Source organism: Pelecanus crispus, chromosome 21 (genome assembly GCF_030463565.1).
Source record: "Pelecanus crispus isolate bPelCri1 chromosome 21, bPelCri1.pri, whole genome shotgun sequence".
NCBI classification, from domain to species: domain Eukaryota; kingdom Metazoa; phylum Chordata; class Aves; order Pelecaniformes; family Pelecanidae; genus Pelecanus; species Pelecanus crispus.
Window position 1 is genome coordinate 2,078,108 of NC_134663.1, and position 25,459 is coordinate 2,103,566.

General features: G+C 58.1%; 4 protein-coding genes and 1 non-coding gene across 5 annotated transcripts; 3 read left to right on the plus strand and 2 right to left on the minus strand.

Moving 5' to 3' along the window:
* The first annotated feature begins 3,857 nt into the window (after positions 1 to 3,857).
* Positions 3,858 to 5,307, plus strand: DUSP26 (dual specificity phosphatase 26). The gene is made up of 3 exons (XM_009492571.2): positions 3,858 to 4,036; positions 4,435 to 4,643; positions 5,108 to 5,307. Exons 1-3 carry the CDS (start codon positions 3,858 to 3,860, stop codon positions 5,305 to 5,307), a joined length of 588 nt encoding a protein of 195 aa, XP_009490846.2.
* Positions 5,308 to 8,278: 2,971 nt separating this feature from the next.
* Positions 8,279 to 15,518, plus strand: RNF122 (ring finger protein 122). The gene is made up of 6 exons (XM_075724122.1): positions 8,279 to 8,303; positions 13,446 to 13,602; positions 14,557 to 14,602; positions 14,838 to 14,879; positions 15,229 to 15,311; positions 15,404 to 15,518. Exons 1-6 carry the CDS (start codon positions 8,279 to 8,281, stop codon positions 15,516 to 15,518), a joined length of 468 nt encoding a protein of 155 aa, XP_075580237.1.
* Positions 15,519 to 16,163: 645 nt separating this feature from the next.
* On the minus strand, positions 16,164 to 16,258 carry LOC142595599 (small nucleolar RNA U13). The gene has a single exon (XR_012831795.1). It is a non-coding gene; the product is annotated as a small nucleolar RNA U13 (small nucleolar RNA).
* Positions 16,259 to 16,755: 497 nt separating this feature from the next.
* On the plus strand, positions 16,756 to 20,414 carry TTI2 (TELO2 interacting protein 2). The gene is made up of 7 exons (XM_009491948.2): positions 16,756 to 17,408; positions 17,685 to 17,871; positions 18,379 to 18,471; positions 18,843 to 19,027; positions 19,116 to 19,259; positions 19,820 to 19,982; positions 20,271 to 20,414. The coding sequence occupies exons 1-7, from the start codon at positions 16,756 to 16,758 to the stop codon at positions 20,349 to 20,351; spliced, it is 1,506 nt and encodes a 501-aa protein (XP_009490223.2). The 3' UTR covers positions 20,352 to 20,414.
* MAK16 (MAK16 homolog) lies at positions 20,415 to 24,258 on the minus strand. Its single transcript, XM_075723948.1, has 10 exons — positions 24,202 to 24,258; positions 23,833 to 23,882; positions 23,036 to 23,145; positions 22,823 to 22,887; positions 22,522 to 22,673; positions 22,192 to 22,246; positions 22,028 to 22,102; positions 21,564 to 21,668; positions 21,262 to 21,318; positions 20,415 to 20,988 (listed from the first exon to the last, which is right to left on the minus strand). Exons 1-10 carry the CDS (start codon positions 24,214 to 24,216, stop codon positions 20,800 to 20,802), a joined length of 873 nt encoding a protein of 290 aa, XP_075580063.1. The 5' UTR covers positions 24,217 to 24,258; the 3' UTR covers positions 20,415 to 20,799.
* Positions 24,259 to 25,459: the final 1,201 nt, after the last annotated feature.

Consider the following 25,459-nt stretch of genomic DNA (forward strand, 5'->3'; position numbering starts at 1 on the left):
CCTGGGGGTGTTCACACAGCAGAGCTGGTTGATAAGGAGCATTTGGGATGGACAGAGCTGGAGTCTCTATTCCCTGAGGATCAGGTGAGTGTAGCTGGCAGGAGGGCTTATGGGGACCCCCTGGATCTGCAGCTCTGAGAGCTTTGTTAGTCTTTGCATGGGGGTCTCTTCTGGGACTTGTTAGTACCAGGTGAATATTTCTGCAGGTGCAAAGGAACTGGAACAGACAAAGTCCATCATCCCTGGTATCCAGCTCCTACAGCAGCCAGCAGTTACTGCTTGGGGAAAGCAGTTAAGAGCAGGGCATATCCTAAATGCCTTCCTGAGCATATCCTCCAGTTTCTGGGGTGTTATCAACTTCCAAGGCTGAAGTTGTATCCAGAAGTTCATGGGGAAGGCTGAGAGATCTGAAATCCAGGTGTGTCCAAAGTCTTTTTGGACCCATGTATGCTGTTAACCTCCAGTACAGCTCCTGACAACCCTGTCATTTAGCTGTGCACAATGTGGGGAAAAAAAAACCAGGCCTGTGAGATGCTGAAAGGTGTCTGCTGCTTTGAGGCTGCACCCCTGGGACCTGTGCTGTCCGTGACGGGTGTTGAAAAAGCCCAGCTAAACCTCATGGCATGTACACAGTGCGGTGCAGGTGGGATAGGACGGGTATCTGGTGATGCTGAGTTCATTCTTGAAGCTTCTGGGATTCCTTCAGGTTGCATCCTGGGATAACCACAAGTTCAGATGGAAACAAAACAGGGAATTTTCCTGTTTTTTAATCAAATAGGAGTAGGGGAGTGAATGCCATAAATCATCTTAGGATATGTCATTTGGCCTGGAACAGCATGTTTCGATTCTTCCTCAGGTTGTTTTTCCCACCACACTCCTACTTGCTGATTTGAGTCAAACTTTTAAATGGAAAGCCAGCACTTCAAAGGGAAGAGGAGAATATTCTGCCTGGAAAATATTTAACTGAAATATTGCAGCACTTCTGAAATGAATGGTGTCATTTAGAAAACATCAAAACAAAAAGCTTCAATCTTTTGAGGTTCCTTTTTTTTTTCTTTTTTTTTTTCCCCAGAAAAAAGTATTCCCTGACTTGGACATGAATTCGTAAATAGTTTGTCATCTCACCACATACATCCACACGCAGGCTTATTTTCTTAGTAAATGAAGAAAATGTCACCAAGCCCTGGCTCTGCTAAAGAGACCCTAGCAAGGGGGGAGGACAAGGTCAACTGTAAAAATAAATATGAAGCAGCATCCTCTAGAGATGGCTACAGATTTATGATATGGGTAATCATGTCATCAGCACCACTTTATCGGCTTTTTCTTCTCTCCTTCTCTGCACGCCTGTGGCTTTCGGTTTGCTGGAGGAGGAGAGAAAAGCTGGCAGGAGAATTTTGATATGTTATTGTTGCTGTTGTTTTTGTCTGCATAGTAATGGGCACTTAAGCGTATGTCTGTGCATGCTTGCATGCAACCTCTGCATTTGTGTCCGTCTCCCTCATTCCTCCCTTATCCATCCATGCACAGCACGATATAAACAAACCTGCCTCTGGACATGTCATGGCTTAAAATAGATGTTCATACATCAGCCTTTCTACAGCAGCAGCGGCAGCAGCAGGAAGACATGGCCGACTGGATCTGACTACAACACTCACTTTGAGCCGAGAAATCACAGCCCTCACAAAGGTAGAGTAAGGGGGTGGGCGTCTCCTTCCTCCTGCGTGTCTGTCTGTCTGTCTCTGCAGAGTGTGCGGGGCTGAGCAGCTTGCGCTCGTTCAGCGATGCCTCTTCAGAGCTCGCTCTCTGCCTCTAGGCAGGCTTTGGCTGTTTCTCCCCTCCCTCCGAGCATGGCACGACTGGCAGAGGGGCTCCGGCTCTGGAGGCAGCCATGAGCGTGCTCGGGGGTTCGTGGTCTGAGCCTCCAGGCTTGGCTGCCAAAAGGGGGGGTACAGCCGACACCTGTGAGGGTTTTGGGTGCCAGGAGTGCTTTGGGGTCTGTTATGAGGTCTTGAATGTGGGGCAGTTTCTCTTCCCCTGCAGCACTTTTGGGGGGCTGGCATGGTGGTGTGTTGGGGGTGGGATGCTGGAAGCCAGCTTTGGGCCTGAGGTTTCTAGAGCTACATCCCAGGATAGGTGTGGATTGCTGGTTTTCCAGCCAGCTGTAGCAATAAGAGGGTCTGCTATTTGGCTAGTTACAGCTTTATACTGTTAATTTAGTTGCTTTTTTCAGACCCTTCTGCTGTTTGTTTCTTAATGCTGCCCGGGGCTGGTGGCATATGGCTGTGCTGCAGCCAAGGTCACACAAGGTTTAAGGGCACACGGCCATGCTGAATGCCTTGTCCAGGTGGGGTTTGCCAAGTCTGAATTCCCAGCGTGAAGGAATCCAAAATTCATCAGGGCAGGGGAGATGTGTCAGGGTGAGATCTGGCCCGGACCCCGCGCTGGGGGAGCGTGGTGCGCTCGGTGCCAGGGATGAGCAGTGCGGGCAGGGCTGACCTCTCCTGTGCAGCACCCCAGGGTGCCAGGCAGGGTCTGGACTGCCACCCTGAACAGGGGGTGGGGAGGGAGACGTCCATGAGTCTCTCTGGACTCCTTCTGAGCTCCCCTATGCCCTTGCAATGTTTTCCTCCTCTGCACATTGCCAAGAAATGGCTGGAGGCTTCTTCCTTCTGCACCGTTGGCTGCTGGCTGGCGCCTTAGGCAAAATGTCAAAGCAGACAGACATGCTCTGATCCCGCCTAGCCAGCCCAAGGTCGCTGCGTTTCCTCCCCCGAGTCGCAGGGACAACCGGCCAGTGCTGAGCTGCTCCTGGGGAAACTGTGGTGGGATGCTCTTTGGACACCTTCCAGGACAGCTCAGGGCAGCAACGTGACGGTGGGAAAGAATTGTATTCTCATGTGGGGGGGTTCTGCCGGTGGGGCAGCAGCAAATGAGCAAAAAAAAGGCAGCTCTGACGAATGTCTGGCTGCAGGGACTGTAGCTGCTCCGTGTGGGTAAGGCTGTCCAGGGAGGTTCTTGCAGATGTGTGACAAGTATCGGCATGATCTAAAGGTTTGAGAGCAGAGCTGTGTTCTAGAGGATCTGCTCTGTAAAATGAGCTTTCTCATCCCCTGAAATTAACTCTTCCCACCCCAAACCAGTCCTAGATGTTCAAATGTAGCTACAAGGACTGCTGTACTTGGTTAATCCTGCCTCTCCCTCCCCACAGGCGTTTGTGCCTGGTCCGTAGGAGTCTGGGTCCTGGCCAGACTCTGCATGGTGCCATATGGAATCCTCCACCTGTTTGGGGGTTTTTCCTCCCCAGTCCTGGTGGCTTGCCCAGACCTGGCCGCCTTTCATTGCTTCTGATCGCAGGTTGGCAGCATCAGTTCTCGAGCTGGCATTGTCCCGCTGGCAGGCAAAGCCCCAGAGCCAGCTCAGAAGGAAGGTGGTCCTGTGTAGAACATCTCTCGCCAATGTGGCCTCAACCCAAAGTTGTAGGGCTGGAGCAAAACCTCAGCCTGTGGAGACTCAGCAATCTGGCTGCCTCTCTGGCTTCCCTCACCAGCCCTGGCATCATAAACTTCTCCCCAGCAGTATTGCTTCTTGGAAGGGAGTGTAGGTGATACTCTGTCTCACACTGGGAACCACTGGGTAGCTGACTTGACACAGCCCTCTCCTCAGGAAGGTGAGAATTGGCTGCTTTGGACCAGTATTTCTACAAAAGGGATGGAGTGAGAGGTCCCCAGTTCTTCTAATGGCATCTCCACTGCTTCCATGACAGGACCGTGGGTGGCAGCAGCAGCAGAAGCGACCTCCGGGCCACTCTCCGGCCTTCACGAACCCACAGGTATGCCTTGTGGGTCTCGGCAGCTCCAATGGCTTTCCTGTCCAGGTTCTCCAGGAATGGCACCAGGTCACCGAGCCGGGGCTCACGGGAAGAGCGCAACAACCACCCCATCCTCAGCGTTTTCGAGCTTGAAAGGTTGCTGTACACAGGAAAGACAGCCTGTAATCATGCTGATGAGGTCTGGCCAGGACTCTACCTGGGCGATCAGTATGTATCAGAAGGGGACAAGAACGAGGGGGGGGTTCAGGGCTATTTTTGTGAAATGGGGAAATCTAGGAGGGGGAGGTCGGGAAATGTGAGGGAGAGGAGGACACGATGGTACGTTGGGACAAGGGAGGAGGAAGAACAACATAAGCACAGCTGTGCAGAGAGTTCAGAGCGCTGCTGTGGTGGGGTGGGCAGAGGTGGAGCGTCTGTGGAGTCAGGGACTGTGAGACTGACTTAAAATTCAAGAATCTTAGGAGTCTGCCATTTTTCCTTTGCATCCAGCTTTCTCAGGTGTAAATGAGACAAAAAAAAAAGACAGCCTTTACACTGTCCTTGGAAATTTTCCTTTTAACTAGTCTAAACTTATGCATCTCTGCCCTGTTTCTTATTCTCTGCAGAGATATAGCGGCCAACCGGCGCGAGCTGGCTCACCTGCGCATCACCCACATCCTCAACGCCTCGCACAGCAAGTGGAGGGGGGGTGCCGAGTACTACGAGGGCACGGGCATCCGCTACCTGGGCATCGAGGCCCATGACTCGCCTTCCTTTGACATGAGCCCCTACTTTTATCCTGCAGCTGACTTCATCCACCAAGCGCTGAATGAAGGTCAGTGGTAAAGATTTCTGGGAGAGAAGTGGGGAGCAGGGATGGGAAGAAACTGCCCTGGGCAGGTGGGAAGCTGGATTGGCATCCTATTGCTAAGTATCCTAGAAAACAAAGGTATTTCTAGCCTGGGATGGTGTCTCCTGCACTGGATCACCTCCTCCAAAGAGGGAACAGGCTAGATGAGAGCACTGGCCCCCCAGGTCACAGTCCCAACCTGTATCCTGAGCTGTGGCTGGCCCTATTCAGTCTGTTTTGGGAGACCACGATACACTGGCACCCTTTACCAAGAGGGGGACCTCAGTGCATCACAATCGTACTATAACTGGGGCCCTACATCTAAGCCCAGAGGCTGCACACCTGGGCCACAGCTCCAGGATGCACCATGGCAAACAGTTGGGTCCTCAGTATTTTTTTAATTGGGATATTTGGTCTGCTGTGACACAGCCCCTGTGTTTCACCCCCAGGAAGGATCCTTGTGCACTGTGCTGTCGGGGTGAGCAGGTCGGCCACCTTGGTCCTCGCCTACCTCATGATCCGCCACCACATGCCCCTTGTAGAAGCCATAAAGACGGTCAAGGACCACCGCGGTATCATCCCCAACCGGGGTTTCTTGCGCCAGCTGGTTGCCCTGGACAATGCCCTAAGGCTGAAGAGGAGTGCGTGAAGGAGGACGAGAGGGGTTGTGCGGTGGGAGCGTTGTGTGCGCGGTGCTCACCCGACCCCGATGCCCGCTGAGTGGCAGAGATAGGGCTTTCCTTGCGGTGCAGACGCTTGGCAGCTAATGGGTTACCTGCAGCTGGCCCCGGACCTCCCCCTCAGCTGCGGGGGTCCCCAGACATGCGAGCTATTCCTAGTGGTAAAGCATAGGCCCTCAACCTGCAATCTTGCCACCTAGGTAGGCCTCGCCTATAGCCTCCTTCCCAGCCTGCTCGCTCCAAGATGCCTCCGGAGGGACTCAGCCCCACGTTTCAGGTTACTCTATCCCTCTTGGCTCCAGGAAGCCTTCAAGGCTTCCTTCTCCCACATGGCAGATGCATTTGCCGAGCCAGTCCTGTCCCTCCCTCCCAGGAGACTGAAGCTCTGTGTGTTCCTTGTCTTGTTGCCCATTTGTTTTTGGTCTGTGTAGCAATGTGAATTAGGTCTGGTGTGCGGGCTCAGGCAAACAGGCCTTTTGTCGTAGTGTTTGGATGTCTTCCATGCCTAGTGTTAACCTGTAAAAATAAAGACAGTGCTAAGGAAAAAGTTTGGCCATCCCTTGTGTGCTTTGGGACAGACTTTATGTGTTCAGGCTGGGAACCGTCACAGGAGTCGGTGGGAGAGCGTCACGCTGAGCGCTCTGGGTTGAGATGGACCTGAGTCTTCCCAGATCCTCGGTCCGGGGGCTGAACCTGTCAGACCCCGCTGGTGGCCAGTCCCTGTGCTGGGCCTCCCCGCTCTTTCTTTTTCTAGCAGTGGGGACAGAAAGGGGGGCTCCTGGTGGAAAGCAGAGCCGGGCTGGCAGTCACCAGGGTGGCCGTCCATCACGAGGTGGCGATGTCGGTCTCCCAAAGGCGAGCAGGCACCAAGCTATCCACCCGGGCTTGCAGAAGGGCCGGCTGGCCGCTGGGGCCTGCGGGAGGGATGGGCGAGCAGAGCCCCAGGAGCATGGCCAGGGCCAGCAGCGAGTGTCCGTGGTGGCACCGGCCACATGGGTGCTGGGTGGCCCCACGGGTGCTGGGCTGCCCCTGCACACTGCCAGCGCTCATTGTCTGCCCGATCTTATTATAGCTCCATTCTTCCTCTGCTTCCTGAGAGTGCACGAAGCGCCACTCGGCTGCCGGCTATATGTTGTGCTGAGATCGCGTAAACAGGCGGTGAGAGGAGCCCGAAGGGTGAGCCGCTTGGCTTGGGGCGTGCCGAGGCCCATGCTGTAGCACCCCGTCTCTGCTAACTGGTGTCCCCGAGCAGTGCTGCGCCGGGGAACGCCTGCCTTTAGCTCGAGCGCGATCGGGAGAGCAAACTAGTTTGCAGCAGCCGTGGGGTCCTGCGTGCACGTTGCCCAGCTCCTGGGCGGGGGGCTCTGCTCTTCCAGAGCCCTGAAGGGCCCCGGGGTGCCAGAAAGGCACCAGCGGAGAGAACAGGCTGACTGCTGGCAGCAGGGCCGCGGTTACCCCGAGCAAGGGCTGCAGACACCGAGCCAAGGAGGAGCTGGTGTTGGGCAACGCGCAGAGGCTGTGGCCGCGCTGGGTGCTGCTGCTGGGACTGTTGGATGTGCCAGAAGCTTCAGCGGCAGGATTGCAGCTTGGCAAGGTCCTGGGCAGGGTGTATAATGCCTCCTGTCTGATTTTGCAATTCTGCTTTGTGCTCCTTGCTGCTGCGAAGCTCCCTTTGTGCAGCCTGCTGCTGATTGGCCCCCAAATGCAGAGCGTGGCTGGTGTTTGACAAAGCGGGGATCAGGGAGGCTCTGAGCACAAGGGGAGATGGTGTTTGGAGGATCAGCAGACTAATCCAGAGCGAAATCACTGACAGAGCCCGCGGTACGCTGTACTTTACTGCGTGCTTGCAGTGGCCAGGCACCTGTGTTGGGAGATGAAAGCGTAGCATGGGAAAGTACCCTAATTTTGCGAGGGGTGTCAGCACAGCCCCAGCCGCTGGCAGCAGAAACCTGCCTGATCCCCGGGGCTGTTGGTGGAGGAGGATGCAGAGAGCCCACGGTACTGCCATCCCCGACACGGGGCGTGTGGGCACGCACGGAACCATCTCACAGCCCCACGCTGCCGGTCCTGCTGCCCTCATGGGCACCAGTCACCTGCAGGGTCCACAGCTTGGATGGAGACGCTGATCATGTCCAAAACCGTCCCCTGCACGAGGGCGAGAGCCACCGGGGGCTCGGCGCGCTCCGGGAGGTTCCCCCAGAAGGGCTGGTGCGCGCACGAGGACGGGCTGGGCGCCGGCCGGGTGGTACAGGGCAGGTAACGCAGACGTGGCCCCCGTGCGGAGCCCTTGGCGGGGCGATGGGGCCGCGTCCCGGCGGAGCCCCTCGCCTGCGCACGGTCCATGGCAACGCGCGGCACAAGGGCGCACGTGCCACGGGGACGCGCGTGGCGGGCACGAGGCTGGCGAGAGCGCGCGTGGCGGGAGCGGCCGGGCTGGCGACGGCCCGGGGCCCGGGGGGGCCGCGCCTGGGGCCCCTGCACCCGCCCGGGGCTCGGGGGGGCCGCGCCTGGAGCCCCCGCACCCGCCCGGGGGGGCCGCGCCTGGAGCCCCCGCCCGGCCTAGGGCTCGGGGGGGGCCGCGCCTGGAGCCCCCGCACCCGCCCGGGGGGGCCGCGCCTGGAGCCCCCGCACTCGCCCGGGGCTCGGGGGGGGCCGCGCCTGGAGCCCCCGCACCCGCCCGGGGGGGCCGCGCCTGGAGCCCCCGCCCGGCCCAGGGCTCGGGGGGGCCGCGCCTGGAGCCCCCGCACCCGCCCGGCCCGGGCTCGCCGCGGTGCTCGGCGCTGCGCCCGCCGCGGGGGCGGCTCCGGGGGCGGCTCCGGGGGGGCCGGGGCGGGGTTTGCGGGCAGGGCCGCTCCCGGCCGCCCGGCCCAGCCCCGCTCCCGGCCATGGCCCGGCGCCGCGCACGGCGAGGCCGGCCCGGCCCCGCGGAGCGGCTCCCGGATGCGCCCCTTCCAGCGGTGCGACGGTGAGAGCGGGCGGGGGGGGCTGCGGGGCGCGGGGCTGGGGGGCGCGGGCACCCCCCGGGCGGCTCGGGGAGGGTTCGCCGCTCCCCCCCCCCCCGCCTGCGGCCCCCGGCCCTGCGGGGCTGCGCTGCCCGGGGCTGCGGGGGGGCCGGGGGCGGCTCGGCTGCCGGCAATAAAGCCACCGCTGAACGAGCTTCGTGCGCTGCTTGCAGCGAGAAACACCCCCCCTCCCCCTTACTGTGTCCACAGAAGTGGAATAAACTCGTTTTTAAGGGACCCCGGACAAGGCCCCGGCTCCTCGCTCTCCGCTGCAAGAAGTTCTCAGGAATGTGGAACTGAGTTTGCACATGTGAGGAGGGGGGGGTTGGTTTAAATGAGAAGTGGTTTATTTTTATGACTAAGTAGTTGAGAAGCTGCGCTGGGAATTCCACCATCAAAGCTCTGCCTGAGCAACAAAGGCTGGGTTATTTTAATTTATGAAAGGGTTACAGCCTTTGAAGCTAAATATAATGCAACCAGTGGCTTCCTCTCTTGTAACGCATACCTTGTGTGTTCTTGTGCGACTTGGGGGATGCGAAGCTGCTGGTCCTGCCGGCGGTTAGCCCTGGACATGTGGTGAGTGCGTGGGTTTCCACTGAACGGCGTACATGCAAATGCTCCACGGCAGAAAATGCAAACTTGGTTGTGTTAAAGAAACGTCCTAAAGAAGAGAGGCTTTGCTTTCAGAGGCTCTGAGCAGCCGCAGCTCTCCTCGGCTTCCCGAGGCACGGGCTTTGGGAAACACCGTGAACAGAGCCCACCCTTGTTCAAAGGCCAAGACGTGGGTTTAGGAGACCAGCCGTGGGCATCTGACTTGCACATTTTGGCTTTAAGCCCTGAGCTCACAAATATTTAAATCAGTGGAGTCCAGCAAAATTGCTTATCTGTGCGCCGTTAAGGTCCTTTGCAGAACTGGGGACGTCGGTGCAAATCAGTCTGAGACCCAGTAAAGAAACCACATTTTCAACCTAAATAGGTGTATTCAAAATATCTTCACAGACAGCGTATGCTGTGCCGCCTTGGCTTTCAGCTCCTCTTTTGCATCACGATGTTTCCTCCTGTTGCTCAGCTGTAGTTCAGGGGACTTTGCAGTCCCCGGGTACGAGCCAGGTAACTTATCTGGAGGGGAGCTGGTGGTCCCCCGTGGAGAGCTGCTTGGCTTAGGGGCAACTTTTGCAGGAAACCTATTCCGGCATCACAGCAAAAATTATATGGAAGCTGCATTCAATTTTCTGATGCAAAGCCCACAGCTTTTGTGTGGGAGTAGAAAGAATGGTTTTATTTAATGACCTGCTGAGTTTTCCATTTGTTTTATTGAACAAGAATTGGGGTGAGGGAGAAGCTCTGCTCAGCAAAAACCCCGTGCCTGCGCACTACGGGCAGAAACTTGGGTATGTCCTGACTTGAAATACCGCAAAATACTGCAAACTGCCGTGTCCAGAGGGCCAAACCCCGCGGCATCGCCGGAGCACGAGGGGCTGCGTTTGCAGAGGCGTCGGCCGAGCTGTTTAGCAGGGCTGCGATGGTTAAGTCGTGCTGTAGGGTTTGGTGCGGGGGGGAGCGGGGCTGGCGTCGCCCTGTTAGCCCAACCGCAGGCACCGCGTGTTCTCACCACAGCTTGCAGCGGGGGCATTTACGCCGGCTCAGCGCTTGAGCCTGCCGGGGAGCCGTGCGGGCCGGAGGAGGAGGAGGTGCAATCCCCAGCCCCGACGGGTCGAGCGGTACCCTTGCTGCTTCTGCTGACAAAGGGGAGGTTTTGCAGTTTGCGTGGAAAAACACTGTGCTGGCAAGATGAACCACCTTTCTGAGCATCCTTCTTGCAGCGAGGAGGGTCCAGAAGGTCAGCGCCTGTCTGTAGGTACTTTCACCGATGTCTAGTGACCCCTCTGTTCCCATTTTTCAACTAATTAATTGTTCTAGCACGCTACCTTCAGGGATTCTGGTTTCAGGTACAGAACTGGTAGACTTAAGCGGTGAAATGGGTAGTTTCGGTTGGGGTTTGGTGCCCATCAGGTCCTCGTTTCCTGTCGGTTAAAACCAGATTTGATCCATTCCCCTTGAGCTAAAAATACGGACGCCTTTGTCAGGCGAAGGGGTTTGCGCTAATCAAAACCATCGCTCAGCCAACGCGCCCACCATGTCGCTGAGCTCTCGTGGGGAGGAGCGGGAGGGGAAGGGGCTGGCCAGGGTTGGGAGGACCCCGCTTTTCGCATTGCCTCGCTCAGACCCGCTGCTCGAGGGCTTGTCCTGGCAGGGCCTTCTCATCTCAGCCGAGCCGATGGCTGCTCCCCGACCAGGAAAGGGCACTTCCCCGGAGCCGCGCTCACTTTTCGGCACCGCAGCCTGGAGCTCATGAATTCTTGAAAGCCTATTTAACGGGAATGAGCCTTGCTAAGCTGGTGAGTCTAAAATTAGCCTTGCCAGCTGTGTTGCGGCTGGCAGGGACACATCAGACCGGCTCCTCTCCGCTTCCTTCGGTACGGGGCTGCAAGTCACAGCACCTCTTGTTCCACCTCAGTTTCTTCCCTGCTGCCGCTGCTGGTTTGCCTGCCCCTCTCTCGGCACCCACGTGCCTTTTACAGGCAGCTGTTGCCGCTTGTGGGGAATTCGGGCGTCTAACGTGGAGCAGCGCTCAGTAAGCAGCTTGCAGGGTCGGGGAATACGATTCCTGCCCCACGGGCTGGGGCGCAGCCGGGCAGAGTGCGGGGACCGCAGGGACAACCCCGTGCAGAGGAGCAATGTCTGGGTGTGATGCTCAGGAGTTTGTACACAGGGTTCTGAGCTAAGACAAGCGTGGAGGGATGCGCTGGGAGGTTAGCATGGGATTGGCAGGGTTTGTCTCCCTCGGGGCTCTCCTTCCCAGCCCACCCGGTGCTTCTCCTGCAAAAAACCTCTGGGACGCACATCCCTGCCTTTCCCTGCTCTCTGCAGAGCTGATTCTCCTCCCGCTGTCCCCACACAAGAGCTTTTCCGTCTCATCACGGGTGGCCACGCAGCTGCCCACGGAGCAGGTCGGGGTCATCCCTCGGTGGCTGGTGGCGAGCTGCGGCACGCACAGAGCGAGCGCTCGCCGAGGCCGGCGGCAGCCAGCAGCCCTTCGGGCCGCGCTCCCCTCGCCTCTCACGAGGCTCTAATTCGGGTCTGGGCTGATTCTGTCACCACGGCTCTTGTGGCACGGAGGGGAACGGCTGGTGCTTTTCAGCAGATTCTTAGAATAGCTCTCAGTTTGAAATACACGTAGGAAGTGTTATTGTTTCACTTGTGACCCGTTATTGTCACCACAAGCCACCACTCTGTTTGGCCAGCTTCGAATGAGGCTTCCTCCGTCCATCAGCAGCGGCTCGGCAGCCTGTGCCCCGCCACCCTGTGCACCAGCATTACCTCAGGTAGTTGCTCAGTGGTTTTTTTTCAGAGCTGATATACTTTTTTTTGGGGGGGGGGGGGGGAGTATTTCTCAATCATTTCCAGCTGGGAAATGAAAAAAAAAAAAAAAAAAAAAAAGCCTTTCCCATTGTCTTCTCCTGCACCTGGTGGTCTCAAGAGCAGAAGGCTGGGAGAGGAGGATCCGACAAACAAATCCTCCCTTTCTGGCTCTGTGGATGAGGTGGCTGATGGATTGTCTCCGGCGATTACAAGAGGCAAAGATCGGCAAGTGGCTCTGCCCTCTGTAGCAGGAAAACCCCATTTCCTACGGTCCAGACTTTTGTCTGTGCCTGCTCCGGTGGCACCGTGGCAAACTGCGGCCCCGGAGCCGAGTGCCTCTCCGGCCACGGTGGCTTTGGCCATTGCATCGATGGGGCACGTAAATCAAAGCGCACCGCAAAGCGGATACCCGGGAATAGCTGGGCATTGAGTGTCCCAGGGCAGGATCTCACCCCAGCGGTGCCGCCTGCCCGTCCTGTGCGGGCTCCCCTTGCCACGCAGGTGTCCTGGGCCTCTCCCGAGCACACGCTGCTGCCTTCTCTCCCCATCGCAGCGGGGAGGAAACCTGACAGACCAAACCTGGGGTCTCGCCGCTTGTGCGGAGGCTTCTGCCGCCTGCTCCCTTCCTGTCTCTGCTCTCCGTGGCGGAGAGCAAATTTCATCCTCTCATGAGAAACAGGCAGAGGATTTTAGTGGGCTGTAATTAAACCCAGAAGTGTTTCTGTAGGAGCTTTTTGATGAGACTGCGCAGCGCGGGAGCAGAGGGTGCTGAGCAGAAGGGGCGGGGGGAGATGCTCCGTGGAGCACAGATGGGGCTCGGGGGCTGCTCTCCTTTAAAGTCCCGTCTGAGTGAGATCTGATGAGAAATCAAAGCTCCAGCTCTTGTGGGGTCAGCATGATTGCGAGACATAAAAAGCGGTGCGTATTTAGTGCCAGAGCCTGACTTTGCAGCAGCTCCCAGCAGAGGCGGCTGCAGTGGGTCTGTATTTCCGTGCCTTTCCCCCTTGGTTAGGTGGGGACCCTCCTGGGGTGGCCGCGCTGCCACCGGCTCCGCGTGACGCCCTCCTCTGCGTTTACCCCGTGGTGCCAGACGTGCAGCGAGACGTGGTGGCCCAGGCATGTGGCTGGTGTGTGCTGGCACCCACGGTTTCACTCAGAAAGGGGATTCGGTCGCTGTGGTGCTGAACGTGCTCCTGCACAGCCCCGGCGCTTCTCCCAGCACCAAGGAGGAACCAGCCACTTGCTCCTTCTGGCTCCCACGCAGCAGTGGCAGACTCCAACCGTTCTTGTTTTTCAGGCTCATTTTTTGCTCCGTCCTTCCCTACATCCCCTTCCAGCCTCCGTGTATTTCTCTGGAGATGAAAGCACGGGGCCTCCTTTTCTCCCAGACACCTGGATTCTGCCTGGGGTACGTTTGCGCTGCTGAAGGGTTTCGTGACTGTAGGAAGGCAGCGGTCTCTGCTGCCTGTGCCACACTGAGCTGCTCTAAGGGGCTGCTGCTCTTCCTGGGATGATCTCCAACTCTCAGGCCACGAGATGATGTCTTGGTGTTGATTTCTGCCCACTTTGAAAACTCCGGAGGGGACGGAGACAGCCCAGGCTCTCTCCGCTCTCACAGAACATCTTCTTCACCTCTTTTTCCCCTTTTTCCATCCTAAACGCTTTTCTCTTTCCCCCCAAAGGGTGCTCCTGCAGTCTGGGGCTGATTTATACCAGTAAACCCTGCACGATGCCGCCCATCACGTTCCAGGATCTGCCGCTGAACATCTACATGGTCATTTTTGGCACCGGCATCTTTGTCTTCGTGCTCAGCCTCATCTTCTGCTGCTACTTCATCAGGTGAGCCGGGGGCCGTGGCGGTGGGTCGGCATCCCTGGGACCCCCTTGCCCTTCCCAGCACCCTGTTGTTTTGTCCCAGAACACGGGAGCCGCTCGCCACGAGGATGTGCCCTGAGGAGCGGGGCTGGCCGCCCGCCGTGCTCGAGCCAGGCGTGATCGCGGTCCCCTGCGGCCGGAGCAGGGCAGGAAACGCAGGAAGGGGCTCTTGTTTTTCAGGGGACCGCACGGAGGGACGCATTGTGTTGGGCAGGGAAGGAGCGGTGCTGCACGGGAGAGGATGTGTCTTTACATTACACTCCCTGTTCAGGGAGGGCTATTTTTAAACCCAAAGCCGAGGCAGCAGCTGGTGTTTCTGCAGGGCCCGGCTGGCTCAGTCCTTCCCTGCGGGATGCCCCGGCTCTGCCGATGTCCTGTGCATATCTCAGCCATTTTTGGGACTGCGGCAGCACAGCTCGGTGCCTCTGTTGGAGGACAAGCGAAGGCTGCGAGCGGTCCCTGTGGTTTTCCCCATGTTTTGCTGGGTTTCTGTGCCAGGGAGTTTTCCCCGGTGCCCTTGCCCCGGCCAAGGTCACAGCGGGGCTGGGAGCTGCCGGCGGGCAAGCACTGGAAATACAGCGTTTCCTGCGCCCCGAACGACTTCCTAAGGCAAACAATCAGGGCTGCTGGCTGCCGGCTCTTATCGCTCCCCACCGCCGATTCCTGCCAGCGCTGGAGGCGGCACAGGGCCCTGCGGTCCTGCTCTGCCCGGGGCACGGCCTCGGGCTGGTCCTGCCTGTGGCCGCGCTGCTCTGACGGCACAAGTGCGGCCTCAGAGCTGCTTGTTCCCAAATCCTGCTCGGGAAGGGCGCGTTCCCCTGATTTCAGGTGCCTCCCAAATATTTTTGGCCGTGCTGTTCAGACGTGACCCCTGAGGATGCTGTAAAACTGACGGTGTCTTTTTCTCCTCCCCTCCAGCAAACTGCGGCACCAGGCTCAGAGCGAGAGGTTCGGGTACAAGGAGGTAACGTCCATGGTTGTTTCCTGCGCATACCCGCAGCGATTCGGAGCCGAGCGGGAGGCGGGTGCAGGCGGGTGGGGATGCAGCGGGGACCGATGCTGCTCGTCCCAGCTGGGCGCGTTCAAAAGAGAGTGACGGGACGCGCTGCCCGCCGCGCCCGGGCTCAGTTCAGCTCCCGCTGGGGCTCCTGGCAAAATCTGTCCTGCTGTTAAATTCTCTGCCTCCTTTTCTCCCTCAGGTGGTTTTGAAAGGCGATGCCCGGAGGCTGAACGTGCACGGGGTGAGTGGTCCCACCTCTGGGTTTTGATGGAGCTGGGGCTAACGGGGACCATGCACATCCCCTCTGCTCCACGGGGTTGAAGGCGGCTCGCAGGCAGAGCAGGGCCAGGATGGGGACGTGCCGACACCACATGGCTGGGAATAGGGAGGAAATCGGGAGGAAAACCCCCTTCCCAGGGGCGGTTCGGGAACGGGGCTGAACTCCCAGCTGGAAATACTCGGGAAGCAGCACCGCAGCAGAGGGATTTCCCCGACCACGGCATTTCTGATGGGAGCGGGGCCACGCGTGGGCGTCGCGCCGGGTGCCGCGTGTTCGCACCCGCCCTCACCCTCCGTCTCGCCTCCCGCAGCAGACCTGTGCCGTCTGCCTGGAAGATTTTAAGGTGAAGGAGGAGCTGGGGGTGCTGCCGTGCCAGCACGCCTTCCACAGAAAGTGAGTGCGGCCACGGTGGCTGGCGGGGGGCTGCGGGGAGGGGGGGATTTCCCCGGCGGGGATTGGCATCCTCCGGTGTTTCTGCCCCGCAGGTGCCTGGTGAAGTGGCTGGAGGTGCGCTGCGTTTGCCCCATGTGCAACAAGCCCATGGCGGGCCCGGCACAGCCCCGCGCCGGCATCGGCACGCTCCTGGACGAGCTGGTGTGAGCAGCCCCGCTCCTCGCCCGCCGGATCCTGCCGGGGCCGTTGCGGGATCACAGCTCCCCAGCCCCGCGTGTCCCGGGGGATCGAACGGTTCGTCTCGAAGGATTCCAGATTTCCGAGTTGGGATTTTTAACTCGCAGGTCGTCGCTTCGTTTCGGGAGGGGGGGGGTTGTTCAGTTGGGTTTTTTTACGTCACCCCGGTTGCGCCCCGCAGGGAGCCGGGACCGCCGGGGGTTGCTGCGCGGAGTTATTTTTGTACCTGACCCCCTCGGGCCGCTCGGGCTGTACCTCTTGGGGGGGGGGGGGGGGGGGGGGGGTGCAGTTTTGTGTCAAACAACGATTAAACGGACAATTTCTCAGCCGGTCTGAGCTGCGGGCGCGCAACGGGGCCGGCGGCGCTTCAGGGGAGCCCGGGGAGGGGACGGCCCCGGCTGCGGGGCTGCCCTCGCCCCTTCCGCGGGGAAAAGGGGCCCAAAGCGCCCGAAACGGCCTCAAACCGCACCCCAAAACGCGTGAAATGGCGTCAAAGCGGCCCGCGAACGGCCGGAGGGGCCGCGAAGATGCCCCCGCCCCAGCGCCCCCTTCGCTGTCATTTTTGACGTATATAAAAGAAAAGGACGGCAGCTCTGATGCCGCGGACCCCCCGGCACTCAGAAGGGACTGTGCTACGTCGTAACGCAGGGCGCACACGTCACGCAGCCGCGTGGCGCTCCCATTCATCACAGATTATGAACCGGAAGGATCGATGCGCTGGTTCCCGCGCCTCAGCCCAGCGCCGCGCCCCTCACCCCGAGCTCAGGGCGAGGCAGCCCCGCACCCCGGTGCTGCTGAACCCGCCGGTGCGGAGCCCTCAGCACCGACTGCGGCCGCGCTCACGGCCCCCTCCCGCCCTTCCCCGGGCCGCAGGGCCGCCGCTTCCCCGCAGACCGGTGGGTCATTAGCCATGCTAATTTAGTCACGTATCGCCACGCCCCCTCGCCAGCGCTTTACGGCAAGGATGACATTTGCGACAGCGGCGCGCTTTGCGGCGTCTGTCGGGGGAGACGGTGCAAAATCCGCCTTTGCTGTGGGGGGTTCGGGGGTGTTCTGCTGCGCTCTCCTTGCGGGGCGCTGCTGCCCGCGCTCAGCGCGGGGAATTGTATTTAAAAGCGTGTGCGGGGTGTATTGAAAGGCGTTTTAGAGCGGGGGAGGTCACGCCGCAAGGTGGGGGGCGGCCCCAGGGTGTGGGCCTGGCCGGGCCATGGAGCTCAGCGGCCTAGTGCGAGCCCTGAGGCTGGAGGGGCCGCGGGACGGGGCGCAGCCGCCCCCCGCTGTCCCGCCGGCCGAGCAGGTCCTCCTCCAGATCGGGCTGCTCTTCTCCGAGGGGACCGGCGGTGCCCCCAAGGCCGGCGTGGTCAGAGACCTGGGTGCGCTTGTCGAGGCTGCAGACTGCCGGTGGCTCTTTGGAGGCCTGAACCCTGCGACGCTGGGTGAGGCGGTGGCTGCGCTGGGTGGGTACGCAGCACCCCCAAAGCAGGAGCAAGATGCTGCAGATCTGCCCAGTAAGGACAGTGTGTACGCTGCGGCAGCTGAGAGAGCGGCAGATGTGGGCTCGGTGTTTCTGCACCTTCTTGCGAAGCTGGAAGCTGCCAAGACCCAGGAGTCCCTGGGCGTCCCTGTGGTGGGTCCAATCCTGTGCTGCATGTCGGGGCCCATCTACATCTTTGCCGCAACGCATGTTGTGGAGAGGCCCTGGACAAATGCGAGGTCTCGGTCAGTGGCACGGGAGCTGCTGGCATTGCTGGTTCAGGCTGCAGGCTGCGGGTCGGTGGCTGAATTCCTTCGGGGAAAGAATGAAGATGAGGAAGGAAGATTTGCAGCAGTGATGGGGCTCCTGAAACAGGAGTTAACCAAGTGAGTAGGAAGGGGATGGTAGCGATGGAGAGGGTGGTGCGTTTGGCTGGTCTCTATGTAGGAAATACTGGAAACTTTTGTGAAACTGCGTGAGCTCAGGCATTACAAGACACCCAACAATAAATATGGGGCCAAGAGCTTTACAAATACCCCAGTAATGGAAGGTGGTGGGAGGGGGAATCAGTCAGGGCTCGCTGTCCCCTGAGAGGCCCAGATGCGTAGGAAATGAGCATTTGTTAGTTCCAGTGCTCGCTGAGCTTATGTTTGCGTTTCCAGAGACACTTGGAAGCGTAACCCTGCCACAAAGTTTGTGTTCTCCTGGACGCTGCCACACGTCACCTGGCCCTGGCTTACCCATTACCTGGAGCGCGTCCTCCCGCCGTCGCTGCTCATCTCAGACGACTACCGGGAGGAGAATAAAATCCTGGGTGTGCGCTGCCTGCATCATATCATTCTCAACGTGGTAAGGGATTTGAGAAATTGGATAGCTTTCTGGGTGTTGTTTGAAGGAAGGGTGGGTTGGACGCCTGTTACAGTTCCTAACCTGTAATCCTGGTTCTGCTGTTAACCCAGCAGTTCTGCTCCATCCTCCATGCTGTCCCTGTGTGTTTAAACACATGGAGTTCTTATATCTAAGCAAAGAATCACTGTGGCACCTTTTGAACTCAGCTGATTCGCATATCAGCCTGACAACAGTTTGCAGAGCAGGGTATTAAAGTAATGCCAGTGGAGCTGCAAAGCAGCAGCTGGGGAGGCAAAGGAAAGTGGCTGCTCCTGCACATAGCAGGGTTTAACCTGCATTTATTGTGGCACCTGCTCCTGCTTTCTTGTAAGCAGCGTTCCTTATGCGCAGCATGTGTGAGGGTTGTTTTTATAAGATGTGAGTTTGTCAAGGCTGTTCTCTTTTATTAGGTTAAGCAGGTGCTGAATGTGATGCACAGGAATAACGTTCTGTTCTCCGTTGTTGCAGCCAGCTGCTGATCTGTGCCAGTTCAACAGGGCCCAGGTTGTGTACCACGCCCTTTACAACCATCTCTACTCACGAGAGGCCCTTCTCATCCAGGTAGGACAGCAGAACTTCACTTTAATCTGCCTTGCGGTGTTGTGTCAGCCCCGTGAGGGATAGCCAGCATGAGGAGGCAGAACCTGTTTCCTTGCAGACAGTCCAGTCAGGCTGTTAGTAGCCGATGCCTGTGGCCAAGAGACAAAGTAACTCAGTAGATTTCAGGAAAATCTTGAAGTGGAGGGAAGATCTCTTGCCCTGTCCCCTTCCAGGTGGCAGCCTTGCTGAAGAGGGCCGGTAACAGGTAGTAGAAGTAGTTGGCTCTGTCAGGTGAACTGCAGCAGCTGTGGGTGGTCAGCGGGGCTGGAAGAGTTCCTGGTGTTTTGGAGAATAGCAGGATTGCTCAGATTTACTGTCTCCCACCGAACCAGGCAGTACTGCTGTGCCTGCTGGACTTGCTGCCGATCCTGGAGAGAGCCCAGCGGCAGCAGAAGGAGCCCAGACCCACCGCCCGCTGCGACGAGGTGCTGCAGCTGGTGCTGACCCACATGGAGGCAGAGCATCGCCTTGCGCTGCGGCGGGTGTACGCCAGGACCCTGCCCGCCTTTGTGCAGAGGTGAGAGCAGCAACCGCGGCCCTGCAGGGGCTTGCTTTGGCCTTGGTCCGTATCTCCCTTCTCAGTGTGGGCGTGTTTGTGTCGGCAGGCTTGGCATCCTGATAGCGCGGCACCTGAAGAGGCTGGAGCGAGTTATCCTGGGGTACCTGGAAGTCTGTGATGGCCCTGAGGAAGAAGCCCGACTGGGAATACTGGAGACACTGCAACGCACCATAGAGCACGCTTGGCCCAGGTACTGGTCTGGGAGTGAAAAGGCACTGTAGGAAGCATATCCTGAATGCTGTCCCTCTTTCAGCGCCAAAGTTACTGTTGCTTGAGGAAAAGGCCCTGAAATCTCGAGGGAGAAATCTGTCACAGGGAGGAATCACTGGCGTTACTGCTTTGCTGGAAAACCTGGCCCAAAGATTAAGCTGGGTCCTCATTTAGATCCAACTTCTGCCTGTTCTAGAAGCATCAGCTTGGCTAAAAACTAAATCTGTGTTGTCTGCCGTGGCAGAACTGTGGAGTAAGCCCTGTGCTGGGAACGAGAGGCACTCCTGATGCACCACTAAGGTTACCCCTGTGGTGAGGGCCCGTGTCCTCCCTCTGCTGGGCATGCTGACCGAGGCAGCTTCGCCAGCCTCACCGCTGAAGTAGTTGCTCATCTTAGGCCAGCTACAATCCTGCGCCACACGTCAATGGCAACAAGCAGCTCCTGCCTCAAGTGTCTAGGAACTGCTAAGCAAGGCTGTGCTCTCCCCTGGCTTGCGAAGAGGATTTAGAATAAGGCGTGGTTGCCGTTTCCCTTTGCAGAATGCCATGCAGACTCCCTGTGCTCCTCAAAGCCCTGCTGAAGATGATCTGGGACGTACACACTGACCAAGGTCCCACGCCAGAGCCAGTAAAAGCCGCCTTGCTCCAGGGGGCCACTGAATGCCTCATCCTGCTGGATCGGTGCTCCGAAGGGCAAGTGAAGGTGAGCCGGGGACCCGGTACTGCTTCATCTCTGCTCCCTTCCCCGTTAGAAGGGGCAGCGTGGTGCGGGCCAGTGCCCCCTTGCTTCCTCACTCCAGCAGTACTTTGAAAGCATCCGTTTCCACCCACCTCAACATTAGTACTTGACTGATAGTGCCTTGATATGTATTGGCAGGTATCTATGTATGCTTTGTATAACTCTCTTCCAACAGGTAGCTGGGGGAGGGTTGATAGCACCATAAACCCGAGCATGCCGAGGCACTGGAAACTGATGCTTTTCTTGTTTCAGGTCCTGCTGGAAGGTGTGTACAGCAGCTGTGAGGAGAACCGCGTACGGGAGTGCATCAGAAAAGTGCAAGAGAACACGTGAGGTGTGGCTCGTCAATGCTCACCCCGCTTTTTGTACAGTAAATTTTTTTGTATTTATTTAAAGTTACTGTCTTTCTCATCCCACCCGTTAGCCCCATGCCTCCCCCAAACAAGGTACACTTGTGTGCTCGCCTAGCCGCATGCGGGCTTCTCCAGCTCTCGCACACAGCAGCAGTGCCCCCCAGAGCAGTCCGAGCTGAGCCTTCTCTGGTTAGAGAGAAGGTGGGGAGTCCTCTTCCTTAAAACTGTGCTTTGTGCAGGAGTTGTACGGACTTGCAGCAATTGCCTGGGGTCAGGACAGAAACCCTTCTTTTCTTAAAGAAAATTTTTAATTAGAATACTGAAAAAGGAGTAATTTTTGAGGATCCTGCACAGAGTGGTGAAAGCTGGCAGGAGTTCTAGTGACGTGGAGTCCTGTCACTGAGCATGGAATGCGAGTTCAGGAAGGGTCAGGTTGCTTTTGTTTTGGCGGTTGGCTCCATTTCTTCTTCATACTCTATTTCAATGTAGGGACGTTTTCTTCTGGCTGGTCCTTTCAGAGGAGTTTTCCCCTTAGATTTGGAGTGAGAGGCTTTCTTCTCTACTTCTTCCTCCTCTTCTTGCTCCTCTTCACTACTTGTCTCCAACTTATCCATGTCCTAAGAAAGACAAGAATGACGTCAAAGCGCGCCATGTAACTAAACCTCCTCTTTCTGCACAATTATCTCATATATCCGATTCCATTTTATAACTCCTGGCTCCCAGCTGTCTAGCCAGGAGTTGGGCTGTAGTGGATACAGTGCAGTTGGACAGTATCATTATGTTCCACAAATCTGATTTCGCTGGCTTTTATCCCAGCACCAGACACCGAGAGGGTGGAGGTTACTTCGAAACAGCTTAGCCCGACAGTTTATACCTGGTGCTTCACCTACCTCAAAGTCACTGAGGTCACTGTCATCTGCTTCCACAAACTCTCTTTTATCCATGTCCTGTAAGAAATATAAAGTCAGCAGCTAGTACATGCACACTGCGCACAATACAGCATCACAACTCGCCGTGTGAGAGCCATCAAGGCCACCGCTTGCGCACACGAGCTTTTTCTGAGTCCACCTCTCCTAATCTCTTCTTCTCACCCTCTTCTTCTCACCCTACAAGGCCCAGCACCTAGGTGAACTGGAGGTGCCGCACCAGGTCAGGGAAGGATTAACTGTGGTGCTGCAGCTGAAAGCATTACCTCATCATCTTCCTTCTCTGCATCGGACTCGCTCTCGCTTTCTGCCTCTTGCTGTTGTAGAGCTTTGTCAAAGGCGTGAATGGGGAAGTTGTAAATGTCTCCATACTGAAAAGGAAAATGTGGATTTTCTGTAAGTCACAGGAGGAAGACGGCTGTTGGTGGTAGGGTCATCTAAAGCCCATGGCCTGCACGGAGGCAGTATCAAACCAGGCTGAACTTGTGGCTCAGCCCCTTCCCTAATTCTGAAGTACGCACTCCTGTACGGAAAACAAGGGGCTCTGCGTTTTGGGGAAGCAAGTTTTCCAGCCTGTTACAAGCCACTCAAGAAGGGCAGCGTGCAGTCCTCCCCTACCCCTGCTACATGGGGGGTGTTTCTGTGTCATGGCAATGCCCGTGTCCCTCCCAGAGAACCAGAGGGCATAGGAGCAGTTTTGCTGCTGTGCTCCGAAGGCAGCGATCCTTACTGTATCCTGTTTCAGTCTTTCCAGTAATTCCTTCTCAATGGCGTTATCCAGCTGAGCGGCAATCAGGGCTTTCTCCTAAAGGAGGAAAGAGGAGCTGTGTCAGTTGTGTGAGACGTGTGGAACAGAAGCAACAGACGGGAGATCATGTGACAGAGCAGTGTTACCTCTCTCCTCTTCTCGCGCCTTTCAATCTTTCTGCGTAAAGGAACGAGCTTCCTCCTACAGGGAACACAAGTCAGCGAATCTGTCAGCCTCTTGCGCAGCAGATGAGCAAATGCTCATTCAGGGCAACAACCAGCAGTTATATCATTAGAAATGCGGCTGCAACTAGTTTAAGTGCATTTATATATGCAGACTATGCTGCAGTTAAATCCTGAAATGCTCAGGAAAACAGCTAGGTGCAGTAGGGCTCTGCATATGGCCAGTGACAGTGGCTCGGTGGACAGGCAGCGGCTTGATAAGCCAAAACACGATCACTTAGTTGTGTCACTTACTGTCGCTTGAGCGTCAGCTTCCGGATGCGGATGAGGTACTGCGTGATCTTAGTAAATCGCTGCTTGCATTTGTGTCGGATGAACCGTGGCCAGTAGATGAGGTTCTCGTCGATCTCTTCCAGTGCTTTCTCATAGTTCTTGCTTAGCAGGACCTGGTGGGGGGGGAAAGGGAAAGGGTTGAGCTGCGGAGCAGCAGCAAAGCGGGGACACGTCTGCCCTTGGGAGGATCCCCACCGCTCCCTGCCCGCCGCTGCCTTACGTTAGAGCGCGCTTGGCTAGCCGTCCGCTCTCATTAACTCACCCGTTCCCAGAGTCGACGGGGAAAAGCTGCCCGCTCTATCGTCTTCATGTACAGGTAACACCGACCTAAAGAAAAGAGGGACGCGATCCCAGGAGAGAGCCTGAGCATGTCACTGATGGTGGGGGAGTGCTGAGAGCCGGGGTGCCCTCAGGCCGGCGCTACTCGCCCCCTCCCCGCCCAAGGGGCTGTTCCTTGCAGCTGCCGGACTCTCACCTTTCTCCTCCCTGATGGTCGCATACTGGCTGTTGGCCAGCGGGCAGGAGGAACGGTTGCACAGACCGGTCAGGTTATACTCGTTGCGGCAGAAGTTCTGGGTTTTTGTCCTGGAAGGAAGAGAGGTAGAATCATAGAATTGTTTAGGTTGGAAAAGACCTTTAAGATCATCCAGTCCAACCATTAACCTACGCTGCCAAGTCCACACTAAACCAATCAAGGGTAGACTAGACTGAACCATGTCCCCAAGTGCCACATCTGCCCGTTTTTTGAACCCCTCCAGGGATGGGGACTCCCCCACCTCTCTGGGCAGCCTGCTCCAATGCTTGACCACCCTTTCCGTGAAGACATTTTTCCTAATATCCAACCTAAACCTCCCCTGGCACAGCTTGAGCCCATTTCCTCTTGTCCTATCACTAACTACGTGGGAGCAGAGCCCAACACCCCCTCCCTGCCCCCTCCTGTCAGGAGCTGCAGAGCGATCAGGTCTCCCCTCAGCCTCCTCTTCTCCAGGCTGAGCACCCCCAGCTCCCCCAGCCGCTCCCCACCAGCCCCGTGCCCTATGCGGTAATAACGGGGAAGGGCGGGAGCACCCCGCTGCGCGCCCTGCCCCTCGCAGCCACCCACGCCGCCCTCCGCGACTGTCAGGCGTGGCTGTGGGGGCACAGGGATGAAGGCAACACGCCGGAGCCCGAGGGGCACCCAAATTTGTCCCTCCCGCTCCTCTCCCTACTGAAGCACCCGCGGCCCCCCGCGCTGGGGAGCGCTCAGCCCACCCCGTCCCCCCAAAAACTCACGTTATCTTGTAGGAGCAGAACTGCCTGTTCCCCAGCGTGTCCCAGACAACCTGCGAGGACAGACAGCGGGTGACGCGCCCCGCCACCCCTCACCCAGCGCCCTGTGCACCCCCGGCCCCCCCGAGGCCCTAACGGGGGGGGGGGGGGCACCCCCGCAAAGCCGGGGGTCCCCTCTGCCCCCCACGGCAGGCAGGGTGCGGTGCAACGCGAGGCACAGCGCACCTGCAGCCGCCATGTTCCCAGCCACGGCCCCCCCCTGGGTGGGGACAGGGGACCCCCCGCCACGTGGTGGGGGGGGGGGGAGGCCGCGGCGGGGCGGGCGCTGATTGGCTGCGGCGCGGCCGGGAGCGAGTCGAGCGGCGGACTCACGTCGTCCGAATGCATGGTGCTGCCGCGCGGCCTAGCGCGCCGCCATCGCCGGAAGGGGCGGGGCCTGCGCCGCTCTCGCGAGAGCGGCGGGGCGGGGCCGGCCTGTCATGGCGGCCGGGGGGGCGGCCCCGCCCGCAGCGGCGGGAAATGGCGGCCGCCTGAGCGGCGGAGGCGGGGAGGGGGCGCCGTCAGCTCCCCAGACAGCCGCCCCCCGCCCCCCGCTGTTAATTTTACACCGCAGCCAGCCGTGAGGGACGCGTTTGTCTGCACATTCTCCCCAGGGGGGGGGGAAACTGTGTCCTCCCCGGCTCCCCACCCCCGCCTTGCCTCCCTCTGTCTCCCCCGGCTGCAGAGCTAGCGGTGCCTCTTCGCATCGCTCTTGGTGCACCCAAGAATTACATGATGCTTTTTCAGCAGGGCCGGTAAAAAAAATGAGGCCGTTTGATGCAAAGCGCACGACCTGATTCTTCACTCGCAGCAGAGCATCAGCGTCGCTGGCGCTGCAACGAATGTATTAATTAAAAAGAGCCGCCGATGCCGGAGGATGGGGTCTTGGCTTGCGCGGCCGATGCGAACAGCGAGGCCCCGATGGCTGAGGTGCCTGGGGGGCTGGCTGGCCAGGAGCCCCCCTCGCAGGAACCGGGGGGCTCGCCTGCCTTCGTGACGCCCGCAGGGCCGGGCTCCCGGAGCCAGCGGCCGTGCCGAGGGCTTTAGTGCCAGTGTTGAACTGGGAGGTGCGCTGTGGAGGTGTGAATAGATCCCCAAATAGAACGGCTCCTATTTTTTCCTTCCGTCACAGAGCGTAAACACGTTTTTCCTTGTATTCTTGGCAAAGCAGGAGAACAGGTGGAAGATAAAAATAACCCGTTTTTGAGAACAGGCTTAGCATTAGTCATTTCCAGTGTGCCTAAGAAATATAATTTCATCTTGTATGTGCAAAGCGAGGGGCAATGGGCCCACCGTGGATGTGGGATTGCCTGACAATAGCCATTTATGACCTCTGGTGATGAGTCACAAGGTACCAAATCTTGATGAATTGTTATTACCCTCCTGTTTCCCTGCTGGCAGGCGCATCTGCATTGTGCTGCTTGGGCTCCGAGCAGTGAATCACCTGTTCTTTCTGGCAAGTGAAATGGCTGTGCCTTATACAACTGCTCATTCAAGACAGAAATGAGTTTGTATAAACTGCCAAGAGTGGAACCAGAGAAGTTGTATGTTTGAGGCTTCACTGGAAAAAATGAGATCATGGGAGTTTCTC

Bases quoted from the DNA above. Each gene is read 5' to 3' on its own strand.
- MAK16 (XM_075723948.1), bottom strand. The intron at 22,247-22,521 runs GTAAGTGACACA...TGTTCCCTGTAG, and splicing joins AAGCTGACGCTCAAGCGACA to GAGGAAGCTCGTTCCTTTAC. The intron at 21,669-22,027 runs GTAAGGATCGCT...TTTCCTTTTCAG, and splicing joins AAAGACTGAAACAGGATACA to TATGGAGACATTTACAACTT.
- DUSP26 (XM_009492571.2), top strand. From the start codon at position 3,858: ATGGCTTTCCTGTCCAGGTTCTCCAGGAATGGCACCAGGTCACCGAGC. The intron at 4,037-4,434 runs GTATGTATCAGA...TATTCTCTGCAG, and splicing joins GGACTCTACCTGGGCGATCA to AGATATAGCGGCCAACCGGC. The intron at 4,644-5,107 runs GTCAGTGGTAAA...TTTCACCCCCAG, and splicing joins CCACCAAGCGCTGAATGAAG to GAAGGATCCTTGTGCACTGT.
- TTI2 (XM_009491948.2), top strand. From the start codon at position 16,756: ATGGAGCTCAGCGGCCTAGTGCGAGCCCTGAGGCTGGAGGGGCCGCGG. The intron at 17,409-17,684 runs GTGAGTAGGAAG...TTGCGTTTCCAG, and splicing joins CTGAAACAGGAGTTAACCAA to AGACACTTGGAAGCGTAACC. The intron at 19,983-20,270 runs GTGAGCCGGGGA...TTCTTGTTTCAG, and splicing joins GCTCCGAAGGGCAAGTGAAG to GTCCTGCTGGAAGGTGTGTA.
- RNF122 (XM_075724122.1), top strand. From the start codon at position 8,279: ATGCGCCCCTTCCAGCGGTGCGACG. The intron at 8,304-13,445 runs GTGAGAGCGGGC...TTCCCCCCAAAG, and splicing joins CCCCTTCCAGCGGTGCGACG to GGTGCTCCTGCAGTCTGGGG. The intron at 14,603-14,837 runs GTAACGTCCATG...TTTCTCCCTCAG, and splicing joins AGAGGTTCGGGTACAAGGAG to GTGGTTTTGAAAGGCGATGC.